The sequence below is a fragment of the Aotus nancymaae genome, unplaced genomic scaffold, assembly GCF_030222135.1.
Source record: "Aotus nancymaae isolate 86718 unplaced genomic scaffold, 86718_ANA_hifiasm-v0.15.2.pri h1tg000004l, whole genome shotgun sequence".
Taxonomy (NCBI): domain Eukaryota; kingdom Metazoa; phylum Chordata; class Mammalia; order Primates; family Aotidae; genus Aotus; species Aotus nancymaae.
This window is the reverse complement of record NW_026988415.1, coordinates 65,639,623-65,659,299: the sequence shown is the minus strand read 5'-3', so window position 1 is coordinate 65,659,299 and position 19,677 is coordinate 65,639,623. Positions and strand designations below refer to the sequence as shown.

The window sequence follows — 19,677 nt, the reverse complement described above, 5'->3', positions numbered from 1 at the left end:
TTTAGTTAATACTGTACCCATATTTGTAGTTAATTTTAAATTGTACCATGTTTCTGCATACTTCTAAGGGTACTAAGGAATTCTAGTCCAATTTTTGTGACTTTTTGTTCCTACTGATTACCTTTCCTCCAACATTTTAAAAATTATTTTAAATGTAACTGAAAGCAGCATAAACTCATAAACCTAGCACCTAGACTCTACAATTGCCAACATTATCTATCCAACAATCTCTGATAGTACCTTTTAAGTACTTTCTACTGGACTCAGCTTCCATGATTTCCCTCACCCCCCATTTATTTGGGTTGTTAACCTAGAGAATGAATGGGGGAAATGCCAGTCATAAACAACTTGGCAATTAGCCAATTTGAGTACCTGCCAAATGCTTAAAGACATGATGGTGGGAATATAAGATAGCATTTATGTTCTGAAGGAATTTTTAACCTAGTCAAAGAAGATAGTAGATAAACAATTGTGAGCATATAAACTAGAACAGTGTAAGGGGCTAGGCATGGTGGCTTACGCCTGTAATCCCAGCACTTTGGGAGGCCAAGGTGGCCAGATCACCTGAGGTCAGGAGTTTGGGACCAGCCTGGCCAACATGGTGAAACCCTGTTTCTACTAAAAATACAAAAATTAGCTGAGTGTGATGGTGGGCGCCCATAGTCCCAGCTACTCTGGAGGCTGAGGCAGGAGAATCGCTTGAACCTGGGAGGTAGAGGTTGCAGTGAGCTGAGATCACACCACTGCACTTTAGCCTGGGTGACAGAGCGAGACTTAGTCTCAGAAACCACCCCACAAAACAGTGTAAGGATGCGCTTTTTGATTTAATTTAGAATTATGAATTACTGGTAAAATATTGCAAAGGTATATGCTTTAAGTTGTAAATTCACCTTTAACCGCAGATGATATATATATGTGTATTTATATGCAGGAAAAAAAGTAATTCCTATGTTGTAAGTGAACAATTCAGTCTGTTCTTTAGCGCAGTGTTTTCCTGTTTTCTTCATTTCCCAAATTTCCCTCTAGCACAGGGGTTTACACATGATCAAAAAGGAGTATACAATGAAGACTCCTTAATCAGTCCCCTAGCTACCAGTTTCCCTCCCCAGAAGCAACCTCTGAAGACCAGTTTCCTTCAATCTAAGGCTACTTAATATACAATTAAGAGCATACCACCCATGTGTTTGTATATTTGTATATAAAGATATTAAAATGTAAATGGTGGCATACCTTCTGTTCTGTAGTTCTGATTAGTGTTTTCTTTTCTACCTCTTGAGTATTCCCTGTCACTCTGGATTCCTAAGGCCATAGTGTGCATCACATCTTCCATTCTCCCCCCGTCCCATGCTGGCTATATTCCTATATTCGTACTCTGATCATAGACACTTGTTTGCTACCTATAAAAGGAAGAACTGGAGATGATAACAGTGTCCTCACCCCATTTACCATCAGTACCTCTTTTTAAAAATTACACCTAGAAGCTTAAGGACAACAGATTTAATCCCATAATCTTTTACTCATTTTCAGTTTGCTTCACTATGATGTGTCACATGCTGATTGCAGATAAAAGCAAGTGATTTCCTGATACATAATTAACCATTAAACAAATCTTAATGGCTTTTGGCCATCAGAATTACTGGGCTTTGTTCATCTCCCTTGAATCCTTTAAGTAAAAATGAAAGAGCACTGATAAGCTCAAATTTTTATTAATAACCTTGGAACAAATACATTAATAATTCTTTATAGTCATATAGCATTGTACAATTTTGAAATAACTTTCACATAATACCAATTGAACCCTCACAACAGCCCTGTGAGGTAGGCAGGGTAGGTGTCATTTTCCTACTATAGTGAGGAGAACAAGGCTAACAGGTGAAGTAAGGTCACACAGTTAGCAAATGATGGAGCTAGGACTAGAACCTAGGTCTTCTGACTTGCTGCCTCCCTGAGAACATTCAAGTAATGATATCCTATGCTATATAATGAATATTCATCTACTATGATGTTGATCAGGTCTGTTTTTATACATTTTACTTGCTTTTATATTACCTTTCCCTAATATTGAAAAACACTAAAACTGATGAGACATTTCTTCTCTGTTACTGGACTTTTTCTTGGATATATCAAGCGCTATCCTAAGATGAAACTTCTGTTTTGAGGATCCTTGGCTATAAATTCTAAATTACGATATGAACATTTATTTTACAAAATTCTGCAAAAGTATGTTGAACTTAAGAAAAACAAAACAGGTCTGTTTTTATCTAAAAAGCTTTGCCATCTTTCCCAGTACTACTTTAAGATGTGTATACATGGAAATAAGGGAAAGGTGTTCAACAACATTACAATATTATTGGGAAACCTATGCAGAGTGCACCTAAATGCAAGCCACATAACAGGAATTTGTTTTGCCTTGTTGGCCTTATAGAAGATGGAGAACCATTAGTGTCTTATTTTCAGGTTTGATCTCATTTTATATGTGACATCCTCAGTAACAAGCTAAAAAATGATGTGAATTATACCAATAGGAGGGCTCAAGCAGCAGTGATGAAAACATGTATGTGGTAAAAAGGAACACTTGTTCTTCAGTGATTTTGCCTAGGTCCAGTGTAATTACGTATCAAAACAGATTTTAAGCTACAGCATCTCTGTTAAATTTAGAAATGTGAAATATGGTAGAGTTATCAACTTGGAATACAAGACTAAAACTGAATGTAACTGACACAAAACTCCTGTCAAAAGCACAATAAAGCTCAACAGGCATAAAAACTAAGGGATAAAACCCAACTGCTCTGACATAGAGTGAAAAACAGCAAATGCAAACCATCAGGTTGAAGTGAATTACAAAACATTAGGCATGTACAGCATGTTTTAAAAATATGAAGATGACACTGAGCTGTATTACCAGGAATCATATTTTTAAACTTCAGGTATGGCCTTTTACATTTAAGAGCAATGGAGAGAAGCCTATGGGGGAGGTGCAGAAAATGAATAGGATCTAGAAAGGGAGTTGAGTTGGGGAGTTAAAGAAGGCCAAGAAACAAATACATTCAAAATGGATTTAGAATCTCTCCTCTAAATCCACCCTTTCCAAAAAATGTTTCCTAAATTGAAACATTGGTAAAAATAAAGCTAGTGACAGTGAAAGTGACTATATTACCTTATAAAATAAAGTAGTATTTAAATGTAGATTAGAGATTATGCTGTTAAAGATAAATCTGCTGACCAGGCTGTAGAACCTGAAACTTAAGTGCTGCTGTCAGTGATAGAAGGCAGAAGTGTCTCAAAAATAGAATTGCCATACTAGGACTCAACATTAGTGAAACTTAAGAAACAAGTACATAACTGTTTGTAATTGAAGCCTAATGAAAAACACATTTGTATGTTTACTAAAGAGATCTAACAGTTTTAATATGAAAATACTGCAGCTACGTTTCAGTCTTTTAAGGTAAAACAAGAAGATCTAGAATATTCTAGTTCAGTATACAGGGCTCAAAACCACCTTTCCTTTTGAAATGCATCTATACTAGACTATATTCCTTACATAGTATCATTGTCATCATCATCTTCATGTTTTCTCTTCAGTGGGTTTGCTTCATTGGCCGTGTTCTGTGATGAAACCATGTTGGTGGTAATAAGAATATTTTTGGGCCCAATCATTGAAGGATTAATCAGAACATTTTGAACTGCAGTTGTTGCAGGAACTGTAAACAGAGAAGCCCCCCACCAAGCTATGAATTACCCAGAATCCAAAACATACGATAAAAAGTATTTAACAAAGCTGAATGCAATTCTAATACCAATTTCAATAGCATGAAGTGCAACTATATCATAGAAGAAACACAGGTACTTACACTACAATGAGTTGAATTTAAAAAAATCTTTATTTTTAATTGGCAAATAATTGTGTGTATTTATTTTTTTGAGACAGTGTCTTGCCCTGTTGCCCAGGCTGGAGTGCAGTGGTGTGATCTTGGCTCACTGCAACCTGTGTCCCCTGAGTTCAAGTGCTTCTCATGCCTCAGGTTCCCAAGTAGCTTGGATTATAGGCATGTGCCACCATACCTGGCTAATTTTTGTAGTTTTAGTAGAGACGGGGTTTCACCATGTTGGCCAGGCTGGTCTCGAACTCCTGGCTTCAAGTGGTCCTCCCGCCTTGGTCTCCCAAAGTGCTGGGATTACAGGTGTGAACCATCGTGCTCTGCCAATAATTGTCTATATTTATGGGGTATAATGTGATGTTCTGATCTATGTATACATAAAAATTAAACATGGCTGGGCGCGGTGGCTCACGCCTGTAATCCCAGTACTTTGGGAGGCCGAGGCGGGTGGATCACGAGGTTAAGAGAACAAGACCATCCTGGTCAACATGGTCTTGATTTTCTTCTATTTTCTACTAAAAATAGAAAAAATTAGCTGGGCACGGTGGTGCGTGCCTGTAATCCCAGCTCCTCAGGAGGCTAAGGCAGGAGAATTGCCTGAACCCAGGAGGCGGAGGTTGCAGTGAGCCGAGATCGTGCCATTACACTCCGGCCTGGGTAACAAGAGCGAAACTCGGTCTCAAAAAAAAAAAAAAAAAAAAACAACATACCTAGTACAAGGTTGAAGAAGTTCTGTTGTATTTTAACAACCTAGATTTTCAATTCACTCATGCAAAACTGCACTGGATTCATCACGCAACATACTAAATAAAGACCTATGTTCAAGGTCAGGAATCACACTTCCCTAATAGGCCAGTATTTTTACATAAGTTGCTTGTTGCATGCAGTTAGGTTTCAGAAGATGTGAAATCTAAACATATACATTCATAAACTGCTATGACAGAATTCTGCTTATACTAAGAGTGTGTGTGTGCGTGTGTGTATCCTATGAAGTGAGTAAAGGTACGACTTTCATTTGAATTTACATTTATGTTCTGGATTGCATACACATATTCATCACTAAGTTTTGTCGCTTTCTTGAACTTTTACCTTAAGTGCTTTTCCTTGAAGATGCCTTAGATTTGTGGACCCTAACTGGTTAGTTCATGGTGTTTTTTGAAAATCTGATGAACACACTGAATACTCTTTCCCTCCTCCCTAAAACGTTACATATATAGTAGTTCCCCCTTATCCGCAGTTTGAGTTACTTGTGGTCAACTGTGATCCAAAAATAGATAAGTACAGTACAGTAAGATACTTCGAGAGTGATCACATTCATATATATTTTATTATAGTATGTTGTTATAATTTTTTTATTGTTAATTTCTTGCTGTGTCTGATTTATAAATTAAATTTTATAATTTAGAAGGTTTATAAACTTTAAAGTTATAAATTTAACTGGGGGGTCTTTGAACATAATCCCTCAAGGACAATGGGGGAGACTACTGTATGTAAAATTTCACAGAATTTTAGAGAGCTCATAGGTCCCTCTGAAGAACCCTGATTTGCAGCATTACTGCCACCTTCCTGTTGGGATATTAAGACAAGTTTACCTCTTGGTATAGGAACACAAACTGTTCTACAATTTCAAATTATTCACAAATTCTGTCGCCTACCCCCAATCACATTACCTGGTTTGACAGGTGTGGACTGAGAAGGTGGAATCTGCACCGTAAATCTTTGGCTTGTCACTGACATTGGAGTTGCAACTTTATTTGGGACAGACACTGTTTGTGGGGTCGCTGTAGTTACAATAAACAGACCATGTTAGTTAGGTGACTTATATAGATTTATATTCTGCACTCCTTAGCTTACCACAAACTACCTTAAAAGCAAAGGAAACTAATAAAAGGTGAGGAAAAAGTTATTAGAAATAAGAGCAAAACAACCTTAAAAAATTTACAAGCTTGTTTAGATGTTACAAAATTCAATATAGTGGTAAAGAATGTAGGCTCTGGAGCCTACCTGCTTGAGTTTGAATCCAGGCTCTATCACCTACTAGCTGAGTGTCCTTGGGCAAGTTATTTAAATTTTTGTGCCTCAGTTTTCTCATCTATAAAATGGGGGATAAGATCACCCATTTCATATAATTCTTGTGAGAATAAATACAAGTAAAAATTATTCCTGTAAAAACTCTTCAAACAGCATCTGGTACATAGTAAGCACTGAGGTTTAGACAAAGTTGAGAGTTTAAACTACCAGAATAAAGACCCAGGTTTTCTATTTATTACCTTAGTTGGCACTTTTAATCTTGGTCACTTGCTGAGAATCAGAAGATGACATCTCTGCCCATGAAACTAAAGCAGAGATCAAATAACACCCCTTGAAGTCTCCAGGTGGGCCCAGAAAATTTATTCCCTTTCTGTGTTCAGATACTTTTTAAGCAGAAAAATATCTTGGAGATAACCTAGTCTAAACCCCCAATCATCTAAATTCTACCCATTTTTCCAAGGTACAACTCAAATACTACCCCATTTTAGAAAACTTTCCTTAATTTGCTCAGTTAAATGCCTTATTATTATTATTATCTTATCTCATTCACTAGATTACAAGCCTTGGCTAACATTTTTCATCCTTGTGAGCACAGGGCTCTTTTACCTTGCTCCTAACAGGTACTCAACAAATGTTTGCTTAATAAATGTATTTTGCAAGACTTGAAGACTTAATATATATACTGACATCATTGCTCTCTCAAAAAATGCATTTGTGGAAGTGTATCCGTTTCTAATTTTTTATCTGGGGATACGGGCTTTCCAGTACATCCCTTCCCCCTAGAACCAGCAGTTTACCCAGAGATTAGAGTTGCTGAGGACACTACAACTATCATTTCTAGAGAAAGGTGAAGAAAGTCTAAATAAGGAAAGAAAGCCCAAAGGTACTGAGAAATCCGGGTTTTATTTACTGCTTTCTCTCCCAAACCCAGAAGGTGAGACCTTCCTCTAAAATATCTCCATCCCTAAATAAGTTTTCCCATGTATTAAGGATTAGTTCAGAGAATTTGGTGAAGCATAATGAAGCAATGTAACTATTTTATCAAGAAAAGAAAATTCACAGTAGGTGGGTGTTTTCTTGGCCTAGGAATTGTCAGTACTTTGAAGCAGGTATGGAGTTGAGGCTTTAAAAGTGAATACAGTAGACTGTAGATGTAGTCCCCTCCCACCCCCAATTGAAGAGAGTAAATACTCATGTCTTAAGGTCTATATAACTCATTTAAAATTTTTTTTTTTGAGACAGAGTCTTACTCTGTCGCCCAAACTGGAGTGCAGTGGCGTAATCTTGGTTCACTGGGTTCAAGCGATTCTTGTGCCTCGGCCTCCCGAGTAGCTGGGATTACAGGCACCTGCCACCATGCCCAGCCAATTTTTGTATTTTTAGTAGAGACAGGGTTTCACCACGTTGGCCAGGCTGGTCTTGAACTCCTTACCTCAAGTGATCCACCTGCCTTGGCCTCCCAAACTGCTAGGATTACAGGTGTGAGTCACTATGCCTGGTCAACTCATTTTAATTTTTTAAAGTTTAAAACTTGCATCTTTAGGCTTGGTGTGGTCCTCATGCCTGTAATCCTAGCACTTTGGGAGGCTGAGGTGGGCAGATCACTTGAGGTAAGGAGTTCAAGACCAGCCTGGCCAACATAGTGAAACCCCATCTCTACTGAAAAAAAACAAAACAAAAAAAAACCATAAGTTAGCTGGGTGTGGTGGCGCACACCTGTAATCCCAGTTACTTGGGAGGCTGAGACAGGAGAATTGTTTGAACCTGGGAGGCGGAGGTTGCAGTAAGCCAAGATTGTGCCATTGCATTCCAGCCTGGGTGACAGAGTAAGGCTGTGTCTCAAAAAAACAAAACAAAAACAAAAAACAAAGTAACAAAAAAACCTTGCATCTTTAAAACTATCAGGTGTTTTTTTGGTAGTGCCCTCACTCTACATTTTAAAAATCTCTGAAGTACGTAGAACAAATGTCTAGCTAGGAATAAAAATCACAACTGATAACTAAAATTGGTTAACCTGCCTAGCATATGAAACTGATTACCAGCCTCAAACAGTTGGTATTCATTTAAGTAATGTGAATCCACAAACAGAATATGATGAAAATTTACAAAGATTATAATGCAGATTTCTGTCCACAAGGGTCACAGGTAGGTAATTAGACATGTACAACTGATACTATACCAAAGTGGCTTTACAATCCTGAAATGCAAATTTACATCCTGAGAATATGAAGAGATGGTTTACACACCTCAAAAATCAAATGCTGTTTATACTTGAGCTATATGGCAGCCATGGGACTCAAGTTATAAGCAATAAGAGCCAATAATTTAATACTGATGAAGAGGGATTTTTCTGAAAATACTTTGATTACTAGACTATGCAAGGAACCCAGCAGGAATGTAGGAAAAAAAGTCAGGAAATCTAAGTACATTATTTGTTTTCCTTACTATCTAAACAACAATGATATTAAAAAAGAAACAAGTAATGGATGCTGAATACCATTCTCCACCAAAGGGAACCAGAGCTCTTTGGAGAAGTGGATGATTCTAGGACCTGGGCAGGCAAGTATGAGTTTGGAACATCTTGTTGCATCAGAAAGCAAAAAATGCTCACAGAATGACACAGCAAAAGGACACATACATTTGTATAGAAGGCATAAAGTACACAGCTAAGGGTAAACTGTTTCTGGTATCAGAGTTTGTACCAACAACAATGTGGGCAATGTCCAATTTTATACTCATTTGAGATCAGATGTTCCTTGTGTCTTTCTCATTTTGAAATCCAGTAACATGTATGTTTATAGTTTTACTAGAGGATGAATAAAATTATTAATAATAACACATATACAGAATTTCTGACTCAATTTTGTCTTGCATTATAGTTCAAAACCAAGTGCTGAGGTACTGCTTTACTAGCCAGAAAAGCCATTTTCTCCTTTCACTTACCTATAGTAGGAGTGGTAGGTTTGCTACTAACAGCACCAACACTTAATCGTGGAACTAGTCTCCCTTGGTTAGGTCCCTAGGAGATTTAAAAAACAAATTAATGTTAAGATGTGACACCTTAATTTTCCAGGAATGAAAATTAGGATTGTTGATGTAAATGATTACGGATAATTCATGGCAAGAAAGTCCTGTTTTTGTTCTATCAGTGTTTTAAGTCCAACATTTAATCTGGGGTTTGCATAAACATATATACACGTCTTTATCTATGTAAAAATAGATATGAAGGCCAGGTGCGGTGGCTCACGCCTGTAATCCCAGGACTCTGGGAGGCTGAGACGGGTGGATTACGAGGTCAGGAGTTCAATACCAGCCTGGCCAACATACTGAAACCCCGTCTCTACTAAAAATACAAAAATTAGCTGGGCGCAGTGGCAGGTGCCTGTAATCCCAGCTACTTGGGAGGCTGAGGCAGGAGAATTGCTTGAACCTGGGAGGCGGAGGTTGCAGTTAGCTGAGATTGTGACACTGCACTCCAGCTGGGTGACAGAGAGATTCCATCTTGGGGGGAAAAAAAAGATATGAATACATATATAATCCTATTCAGTATTAAAGTTTAAGATAGAGTGTTATTTGAATGGGGATAACAACTAACTTCTTTGTGATTTTTAATCTTAACTAGTCAATTTCTTAACCCAAAAAGGAATAAAACTCTTATAGTGGAACTTCAGAAAACAAAGGCACCCTATTGTGGGGATAACTTTTTCAGTGGTGGGAGAGCTTTAGGTAATATTTCAGAAAGCCGGCCTAATTCCTGATAGTATATCATTCCCTCTGTGATTAGGCCTCACTAAAAAAACTATGATATAGTGGAAAGATTGGGAGTTATGAGGCTTGGAATCAGTCCTAGCTTTGCTACTAACTTCATAAATGAGTTCAGGCTCCACTTCCTGATGTGAAAAATGATTGCTGCATTAAATGAACACTAAAGTTCCTTCTAGCTATAAAATTTTTTAAAATCAAAAAAATTCTATTATCTTAACCTTTATTCTACTAGCTACAGGAATTTGCTTTTCACAAAGTCCCCTATCATATCCCACCTTTTGAAAAAAGCCAAGTTGACTAAAATTTCTTACCTTTTTAATTAAGGACTTCAGCCTGTAGTTTGGAGCTGTTAAACAGTATCTATCAGGTGGCAGTCTAGGTCCTGCATATGGCTTAATCAGTGGCAAAGGGGTTTGATTTTTCTGCCTTGCAATGTCCAATAAAAACTAAAAAAGAAAAAAATCCTTATTAGAACTACAGATTAAAAACCTGTAAGTAAAAATAACTTCAAATCAAAGTTTGCTCACATCTCTTGGGGGAGGAGAGGTAAAAGACTGATCAGCACGACACTGGATTGCCAGTCTCACATCATCTGCATCAACATTGGGTTTCTTAGCATGGCTTGAATACATTTTTGCATCATCCAGAATTGTAGTCACATATCCTTTAAGAACAAAACAATCTTTTCTTAAACATATGAAGACAGCTTAATATTTATGGCTACTTGTCTTAATACAAGTTTCCACTAATTTGTAGACAGTTTATGAATTTTTTGTTTTCTGTAGAGATGGGGTCTCACTATGTTGCCCAGGCATAACTCGAACTCCTGGCCTCCCACCTCAGCCTCCCAAAGTGCTGAGATTACAGGTGTAAGCTACTGTGACCAGCCTAAATGCTGCCTTTAATAGCTAATTGTCCTGTCTATATGATCAGTTTTAAACAGATATAACCATGTGAGTACTACTGTCCCCTAGCTTGAGCTCCTTTTTAACTGCTTTAGGCTGAATTCTATGATACTATTAACGTAATTTAGTTGAAAATGTTCTTACAACGCTGGGCACCACCTGTAACGCCAGCACTTTGGGAGGCCGAGACGGGCAGATAACCTGAGTCAGGAGTTCAAGACCAGCCTGGGCAATGTGGCAAAACCCTGCCTCTACTAAAAATACCAAACTTAGCCCGGCGTGGTGGTGCATGCCTGTAGTCCCAGCTACTCAGGAGGCTGAGGCATGAGAATCGCTTGAACCCGGGAGGGGGAGGCTGCAATGAGCCGAGATTGTGCCACTGCCCTCCAGCCTGGGCGACAGAGCAAGACCCCGTCTCAAAAAAAAAAAAAAGTTCTTACAATAAAAATATCTTTCCAAATTCACAAGTTAGGCAAGTTTTTGGTGTTTAACTTACGGAAAGCAAATTCCAACATTTGATTTATAACCCTTGGTTCGTACTCTGTAATTCCCATATCCTTCAGGATCTGTGCCATCACCTGTGGATTCAAATAAAACGCCAGATGCAGAATTTGGTACTGGAAATCAAGGCTAGCCTGAAGGGTAGTATTTATATTTATTATACAAGGTTCCTTTTCTTTGGGCTTCAAAGTCCTACTCGCCCTTGTCTTCCCAAGTGAGTCAGTGATCACAACAAATCGCATAGTACGCTTTTGCTGAAAAGTTTTATTTTTATTTTTTGGCGGGGTTGGGGGCCGGTGGGGGGCGGGCAAAGAGAAGACAGGAGTTGGCTTCCCCAGCAGAAGTAGGGGTAGTTCCAGCTGGTTGTCATTTTTGGTTTTGGCAGCGAGTTAAGCTAGCGTCAGAACCCTGGACGCGGAGTCAGGACTGGCAGATAGGTCGAGACGAGGCGGCGGCAGGGGCCCGAAGCCCAGGACACAAAGCTGGGCAGCCGTTCCGCAAGCTCCGCTGGATCGCGACCCCCTGGTAAGGCTTGGCCCGAGCGGCGAGAGAGGGGCCCGGGGGCCAGGGCGCATCCCCATCACCCTCTCCTCCTGGCGGCCCTGACTGGACTGAAGCGAGCGCGCGAGCCCACCCTTAGGCCCTCAGCGTGGCTTTGCCTCACAGGTCCCTGGCTGCACCCGGCTTCGCACTCCGCCGCTCATCCTTCGCACTTACCAAGGCATCTCTCGGAGCGTTCTTGAGAGGCGCCATCTTGCCCGACTCCATGTTATCCAGCGACTCGTCATCCGGGGAGACAGGAGAGACAGGGCAGAGGGGGCCGCTCGCGTTCTCCTCACTCAGGCCACACCCCTGCGGGGAGCGGGAGGAAGGAAGCGGAAGGCGGGGTTACGTGCCAGCCGCCGGGGGCGGGAGTTTCAGCAAGACGCCGGCCAGGGTAAAGAGACGCGCTCGGGCGTCCGTGCTCAGGAAGCTTGGAAGAGGCGGGGAATCCTTCCCCGTGGAGCCTGCTAGGGCCTAAAAGAAGTAGAAGAGCCGAGAGGCTCGACTTCCCAGAGTTGTTCTGCGGCAAAGGGCACCAAATGGGAAAAGCTCACCTTTGCTGGGGTCTCTCCTCACACCTCCACCGCTACCACCATCGCCCCTTTTGGCTTACGGAAATTCCAGACGTAGTCAGTGTTAGGGCTGCTTGGTACAATACAGTTGGACCCATTAGATTTGAATGTCATATCAACAACGAATACATTTTTAGTATATCCCAAATTCGCACAGGCCGTACTTATGCTACGAAATAATTGTTGATCTGATATTCATATTTAAACGGGTGTCCCGGATTTTTATTAGCTAAATCTGGCAACCCTACCCAATAGCCTGCTCTCCACACAGCAGGACTTTGGTCTGCTCTTGTCACACTGAACGCCCTACTGGGGCTGCCCATTTCACCCTGATGAAAAACTAAAGCCTTCACTTGGCCTGGAGCAGCTTCCTGTCTGTCCCTGTTGAGGCCAACGCAGGACCCTTCCTTGCCTCCCAGTTACACCCTTCCCAGCCCCTCCCCACAGAACAGACCGAACAAATTTCGTGAGAACCGACCATCCAGGCCCAGTGACTTTCAAAAATGTGCATCAGTTAACTATGTCTGTCTTAAAATGTCGCAGATAACTCATTCTTACCCTCCACATCCACCAATGCCCTAGCATTTTCCATCTCAGGAACAGGCACCGTGAGTCGCTCAGGCCGGAGAGGGTGTAACCGGCAGGCAGCCATATTGCTGTTTCCCTCACAATCCACACTCAATAAAGCAACAAGTCTTGTCCAGGTGACCTCCCAAATTTCTATCCATGTCTTCACATCTCCATCCAGTACTACTATGATGCTAACGAGTCCAAGCCAACATCCTTACTCACCAAGATTACGGAAATATGCTCCACAAATAGGGTCCCCCCGCCGCCGGGCATTCCTTATACAGCTAGAGAGACCTTTTAGTCATAAATCCAATCACTGTTTTCCTTAAAACCCTCCAGTGGCTCTCCTCACAAACACATACACAAATACATACTGATTTCCCAGGCTTAGTGGGCCTTTCAGTTTTGTGGAGAAGCTCACCTCATCAGACTCGTCACAACCATCCGTCCACTGGGCCGCCATCTTGAAGTTTGGGCCAGCGAGCCAAGAAACACGTTATGGATACATTGTTTCCAGTGAGAGCACATGCTCCCATGCTGAGACGGTGCCTTTCCCCACTCTCACTGTGGCCAGCCTCTGGGTAAAATTAGTAACAGTCCTTTGGTTTAGAATATTTCCAGGGTACAACGTTTAAAAATAGGTGGAGGCTGGGGGCGGTGGCTCGCGCCTATAATCTCAGCAGTTTGGGAGCCCCAGGCGGGCAGATCACTTAAGGTCAGGAGTTTGAGACCAGCCTGGCCAACATGGTGAAACCCTTTCTCTACTAAAAATACAAAAATTAGCCCGGCATGGTGGCTCATGCCTATAGGCCCACCTACTCAGGAGGCTGAGGCAGGAGAATTGCTGGAACCCGGGAGGTGGAGTTTGCAGTGAGCCAAGATTTCGTCTCAAAAAAAGAAAAAAAATAGCTGGTATATTTGCAGGGTACAACATTTAAGAGTATTTTAAAATATCCTAGTAAAAGAAAATCTTTCTTATCTGTTCCGGCCACTGATGTCACTTTCACAGAAGGCACCATTGTTTACCAGTTTCTATTCTATGCAATCTACAAATAGTATCTTGTTTATATATTTTTTATATAAACAAGATGGTACTATAGTCTTAGGGTGACCAACCTTCAGAGAGCCAACCCAGGACATAGATGTGCTAGATGAAGAAAACCCATAACATAAATAATTGTGCATATGTATCATTACTTAAGAATAAGTATTTGAAGTTATATGTTTTTTATGTATTATTTTCTGTTGCATAAGTGCTATTTAAACAAAACATTAGGACTAAACAGTGGCCGTTAGTATTAATTAACAGTAGGATAAGTTAAATAATAGGTGTGAGAATATCTAACAAGATTTTTCATTATATTTCTGTCCTCTGTCACAATTTAACTCTTGCACATTTACATTTTGTAAGTTGTAGTGTGTATTCTTTATATACAGAAGTATAAGACTTTTAAAAGAATATAAATACAGTAAGACAAACAGCTATCACCTATATATATATAATTTTAATTTTTAATTTTTCTGTGTATATAGTAAGTATATTTATGGGGTACATGAAATGTTTTGATGCATGCACACAATGTGAAATCACATTATGGAAAATAGGATATCCATCTCTTTAAGCATTTATCCTTTGTATTACAAGCAGTCCAATTGCACTTTTAGTTGTTTTAAAGTGTACAATTAAATTATTGACTATAGTCACCCTGTTGTGCTAGCAAATGTCAGGTCTTATTCATTGTTTCTATTTTGTTGTACACATAAACCTATCTGTCCCTCCACCCTCCCACTATACTTTCAAGCCTCTGGTTACCATCTTTCTACTCTCTGTGTCCATGAGTTCAATTGTTTTGAGTTTTAGATCCCACAAATAAATAAAATGTGATGTTTGTCTTTCTGTGCTTGGCTTATTTCACTTACCATAATGATCTCCAGTTCCATCCATACGGTTGCAAATGACAGGATCTCATTCTTTTTTATGGCTGAATGAAATACAGCTTATTTATGGCTGTATATGAGTACCACATTAAAAAAATCTTATTTTATGTTCAGGGATATGTGTGGAGGTTTGTTATATAGGTAAACTTGTGTCACAGCAGTTTGTCATACAGATTATCTTGTCACCCTAGTACCCAATAGTTATTTTTCCTAATCCTCTCCCACCTCCCACCCTCCAACCTTAAGTAGGCCCCAGTGTCTGTTGTTCCCCTCTTTGTGTCCGTGAGTTTTCATCATTTACCTCCCACTTATGAGTGAGAAGATGTGGTATTTGATTTTCCATTCCTGTGTTAGTTTGCCAAGGATAATGGCCTCCAGCTCCATCCATGTTCTCACAAAAGACCTGATCTTGTTCATTTTTATAGCTGCATAATATTCCATGCTGTATGTGTACCACATTTTCTTTATATAATCTGTCATTGATGGGCATTTAGGTTGATTCCACGTCTTTACTATTGTGCATAGTGCTGCAATGAACATTCACATGTGTGTTTTTTTTTTTTTTTTTTTTTTTTTTTTGAGATGGAGTATCACTCTGTTGCCCAGGCTGGAGTGTAGTGGTACGATTTTGGCTCTTTGCAGCCTCTGCCTCCCAGGTTCAAGTGATTTCCAGCTAGTTTACACATATATATATATATTTTAGTAGAGACAGGGTTTCATCATGTTGGCCAGGCTGGTCTTGAACTCCTGACCCCAAGTGATCCACCCACCTTGGCCTCCCAAAGTGCTGGGATTAAGGCAGGAGCCACCACACCTGGCCTGCATGTGTCTTTATGATAGAATGATTTATATTCCTTTGGGTATATACCCAGTTATGGGATTGCTGGGTTGAATGGGAGTTCTGTGTTTAGCTCTTTGAGGAATCACCACGCTGCTTTCCAGAATGGCTGAACTAATTTACACTCCCTCCAATAGTGTATAAGTGTTCCCTTTTCTCTGCAACTTTGCCAACATCTGCCATTTTTTGACTTCTTTTTATTTGAGACAGGTTTTCACTCTGTCACCCAGGATGGACTACAGAGGCACGCTCACAGCTCATTGCAGGTTTGACCTCCTGGGCTCAAGTGATCCTCCTACCTCAGCTTCCTTAGTAGCTGGGACTACAGGTGTGTACCACCATGCCCAGCTAATTTTTGTACTTTTTGTAGAGGTGGGGTTTTGCCATATTGCCCAGGCTTGCCTCTTACTCCTGGGCTCAAGCGATCTGCCCACTTCAGCCTCCCCAAGTGCTAGGATTACAAAAATAAGCCACCGTGCCCGGCCTGACTTTTTAATAATGACCATTCTGACTGGTGTGAAATGGTATCTCAGTGTGGCTTTGATTTGCATTTCTCTAGTGATCAGTGATATTGAGCTTTTTTTCATATACTTGTTGGCTGCATGCATGTCTTCTTTTGGAAAGTAGCTGTTTATGTCCTATGCCCTTTTTTAAATGGGGTTGTTTTTTCTTGTAAATTTGTTTTAAGTTGCTTAGAGATGCTGGATATTAGACCTTTGTCAGATGCATAGTTTGCAAATATTTTCTCCCATTCTGTAGGTTGTCTGTTTACTCAGTTGATAGTTTCTTTTGCAGTACAGAAGCTCTTAAGTTTAATTAGATCCCATTTGTCATTTTTTGCTTTTGTTGCAATTGCTTTTGGCATCTTCATTATGAAATCTTTGCTCATTCCTATGTCCAGAATAGTATTGCCTGGGTTGTCTTTCAGGATTTTTACACTTTTGAGTTTTACATTTAAGTCTTTAATCCATTATGCATTGATTTTTGTATGGTATAAGAAAGGAGTTCAGTTTCAATTTATTGTCCATGGCTAGTCAGATATCCTAGCACTATTTATTGAATAGAGAATACTTTCCCCATTGCTTGCTTTTGTCAGCTTTGTTGAAGATCAGATGGTTGTAGGTGTATGATCTTATTTCTGGGTTCTCTATTCTGTGTTTTTGGTCTGTGTGTCTGTTTTTGTATTAGTATCGTGCTATTTTGATTACTATAGTCCTGTAGCATAGTTTGAAGTAGGTAACGTGATGCCTCCAGCTTTGTTCTCTTTGCTCAGGATTGCCTGGGCTATTTGGGCTCTGCTTTTGGGTTCCAGATGAATTTAAAAATAGGTTTTTTGGCCAGACGTGGTGGCTTACGCCTGTAATCCCAGCACTTTGGGAGGCTGAGGCCGGTGGATCACCTGAGGTCAGGAGTTCGAAAGAAACCTGGCTAAGATGGCAGAACTCCGTCTCTACTAAAAACACAAAAACTAGCCAGACGTGGTGGTGGATGCCTGTAATCCCAGCTACTTGGGAGACTGAGGCAGGAGAATTGCTTGAACCCGGGAGGCAGAGGTTGTAGTGAGCCGAGATTGCACCATTGCATTCCAGCCTGAGCGACAGAGCAAGACTCCATCTAAAAAAAAAAAGTTTTTTTCTAGTTCTGTGAAGAATGTCATTGTGGTTTGATAGGAATAGCATTGAATCTGTAAATTGCTTTGTGTAATATGGCCATTTAAACAATATTGATTCTTCCTATCCATGAGCATGGAATATTTTTCCATTTGTTTATGTCATCTCAGATTTCTTTGAGCAGTGTTTTGGAGTCCTCATTGTAGAGCTCTTTCACCTCATAGGTTAGCTATATTTCTAGGTATTTTATTCTTTTTGTGGCAATTGTGAATGGGATTATATTCTTGATTTGTCTCTTGACTTCACTGTTGTTAGTGTATAGAAATGCTAGTGATTTTTGTCCATTGATTTTATATCCTGAAACTTTGCCGAAGTCGTTTATCAGCTGAAGGAGCTTTCGGCCTGAGACTATGGGTTTTCTAGATACGGAATCATGTCATCTGCAAACAGGGATTTTGGATGACCTTTGTTTGTTTCTGCTTGGATGCCCTTTGTTTCTTTTGCCTGATGGCTCTGGCCAGGAATCCAATGCTATGTTGAATAGGAGTGGTGAGAGAGGGCATCCTTGTTTTGGTACCACATTTTCTTTATCCACTCATCTGTTGATGGATACTTAGATTGCTTCCAAATGATGGCTATTGTGAAGAGTGCTGCAACAAACATGGGAGTGCAGACATCTCTTTGGTATACAGATTTTCTTTATTTTGGGTATACCTAGCAGTTGGATTCCTGGATTACATGGTAGCTCTATTTTTAGTTTTTTTTTTTTTTTTGAGGAACCTCCAAACCTCTTCTTCATAGCTGTCGTACTATTAATAATTTACAATCCCACCAACAGTGTACGGGGTTCTCTTTTCTGCACATCCTTGTCAGCATTTGTTATTGCCTATCTTTTGTATAAAAGTCATTTTAACTGGAATGAGATAATATCTTATTGTAGTTTTGATTTGTATTTCTCTGATGGTCAATGGTGTCAAACACCTTTTCATATACATTTTCCATTTTTGTGTCTTCTTTTGAGAATGTCTATTCAAATCTTTTGCCTATTTTTAAATCAGATTATTAGATTGTTTTCCTATAGAGTTGTTTGAGCTTCTTATATTGTCTAGTTATTAATTCCTTGTCAGGTGGATAGTTTGCAAATATTTTCTCCTATTCTGTACGTAGTCTCTTCACTTTGTTGATTGTATTTTTTGCTGTGCAGAAGCTTTTTAACTTGATGTGATTTCATTTGTCTATTTTTGCATTGGTTGCCTGTGCTTGTGGGGTATTACTCAAGAAATCTTTGCCCAGATTGATGTCTTTGGAAGTTTCTCCAATGTTTAGTTTCAGTAGTTTCAGGTCTTAGATTTAGGTGTTTAATTCATTTTGATTTGATTTTTGTATATGGCAAGAGATATATGAGTCTAGTTTCATTCTTCTGCATACAGATATGGATATTCAGTTTTCCTAGCATGATTTATTGAAAAGAGTGTCTTTTTCCCAGTGTATGTTCTTGGCACCTTTGTCAACAATGAGTTCCCTGTATTTGTGTTGATTTGTTTCTGGGTTTTCTATTTTGTTCCATTGGTCTATGTGTCTGCTTTTAGGCCATTACCATGCTGTTTTGGTAACCATAGCTCTGTAGTATAATTTGAGGTCAGGTAATGTGATTCCTTCAGTTTCGTTGTTTTTGCTTAGGATAGCATTGGCTATTCTGGAGTTTTATTGGTTCTATATACATTTTAGGATTTTTTTTCTATTTCTATGAAGAATGTCATTGGTATACTGATAGAAATTTTATTGAATCTGTAGATTGCTTGTACCTTACAGATCTCTTGGCCTGTAAAGTTTTCTCTGAAAAGTTTGTTGCCAGATGTATTGCAGCTCCATTGTATGTTATTTGTTTCTTTTCTTTTGTTACTTTTAGGAGCCTTTGTTTGTCTTTGACCTTTGGGGTTCTGATTATTATTATTATTATTATTATTATTACTATTTGAGACAGAGTTTTGCTCTTGTTGCCCAGGCTGGAGTGCAATGGCATGATCTGGGGTCACTGCAACCTTCACCTCCTGGGTTCAAGTGATTCTTCTGCCTCAGTCCCCCTAGTAGCTGGGATTACAGGCAGATGCCATGTCACCCAGCTAATTTTTATATTTTTAGTAGAGACGGGGTTTCACCATGTTGGTCAGGCTGGTTTTGAACTCCTGACCTCAGGTGATCTGTCTGCCTTGGCCTCTCAAAATGCTGGGATTACAGGCATGAGTGACCACACCCGGCCTGGGTTTCTGATTATTAAATGCCTTGACATAGTCTTCTTTGTGTAGTGATATAGTTTGGCTGTGTCCTCATCCAAATCTCATCTTGAATTGTAACTCCCATATTTCCTACATGTCATGGGAGGAACCAGGTGGGAGGTGATTGAATTATGGGGGCAGGTCTTTCCTGCACTGTTCTTGTGATAGTGAATGAGTCTCATGAGATCTGATGGTTTTAAAAATCGAGAATTTTTCTGCATAAGGTCCCTCTTTTTTCATGCTGCCATTC

The 19,677-nt window shown here is 39.7% G+C and overlaps 1 protein-coding gene across 1 annotated transcript; it reads right to left on the bottom strand.

The window, feature by feature from the left end:
- Positions 1-1,690: 1,690 nt before the first annotated feature.
- TAF9B (TATA-box binding protein associated factor 9b) lies at positions 1,691-11,932 on the bottom strand. Its single transcript, XM_012455750.3, has 7 exons — positions 11,798-11,932; positions 11,076-11,157; positions 10,202-10,338; positions 9,986-10,120; positions 8,853-8,928; positions 5,549-5,659; positions 1,691-3,701 (listed from the first exon to the last, which is right to left on the bottom strand). Exons 1-7 carry the CDS (start codon positions 11,846-11,848, stop codon positions 3,538-3,540), a joined length of 756 nt encoding a protein of 251 aa, XP_012311173.1. The 5' UTR covers positions 11,849-11,932; the 3' UTR covers positions 1,691-3,537.
- Between the last annotated feature and the right edge of the window lie 7,745 nt (positions 11,933-19,677).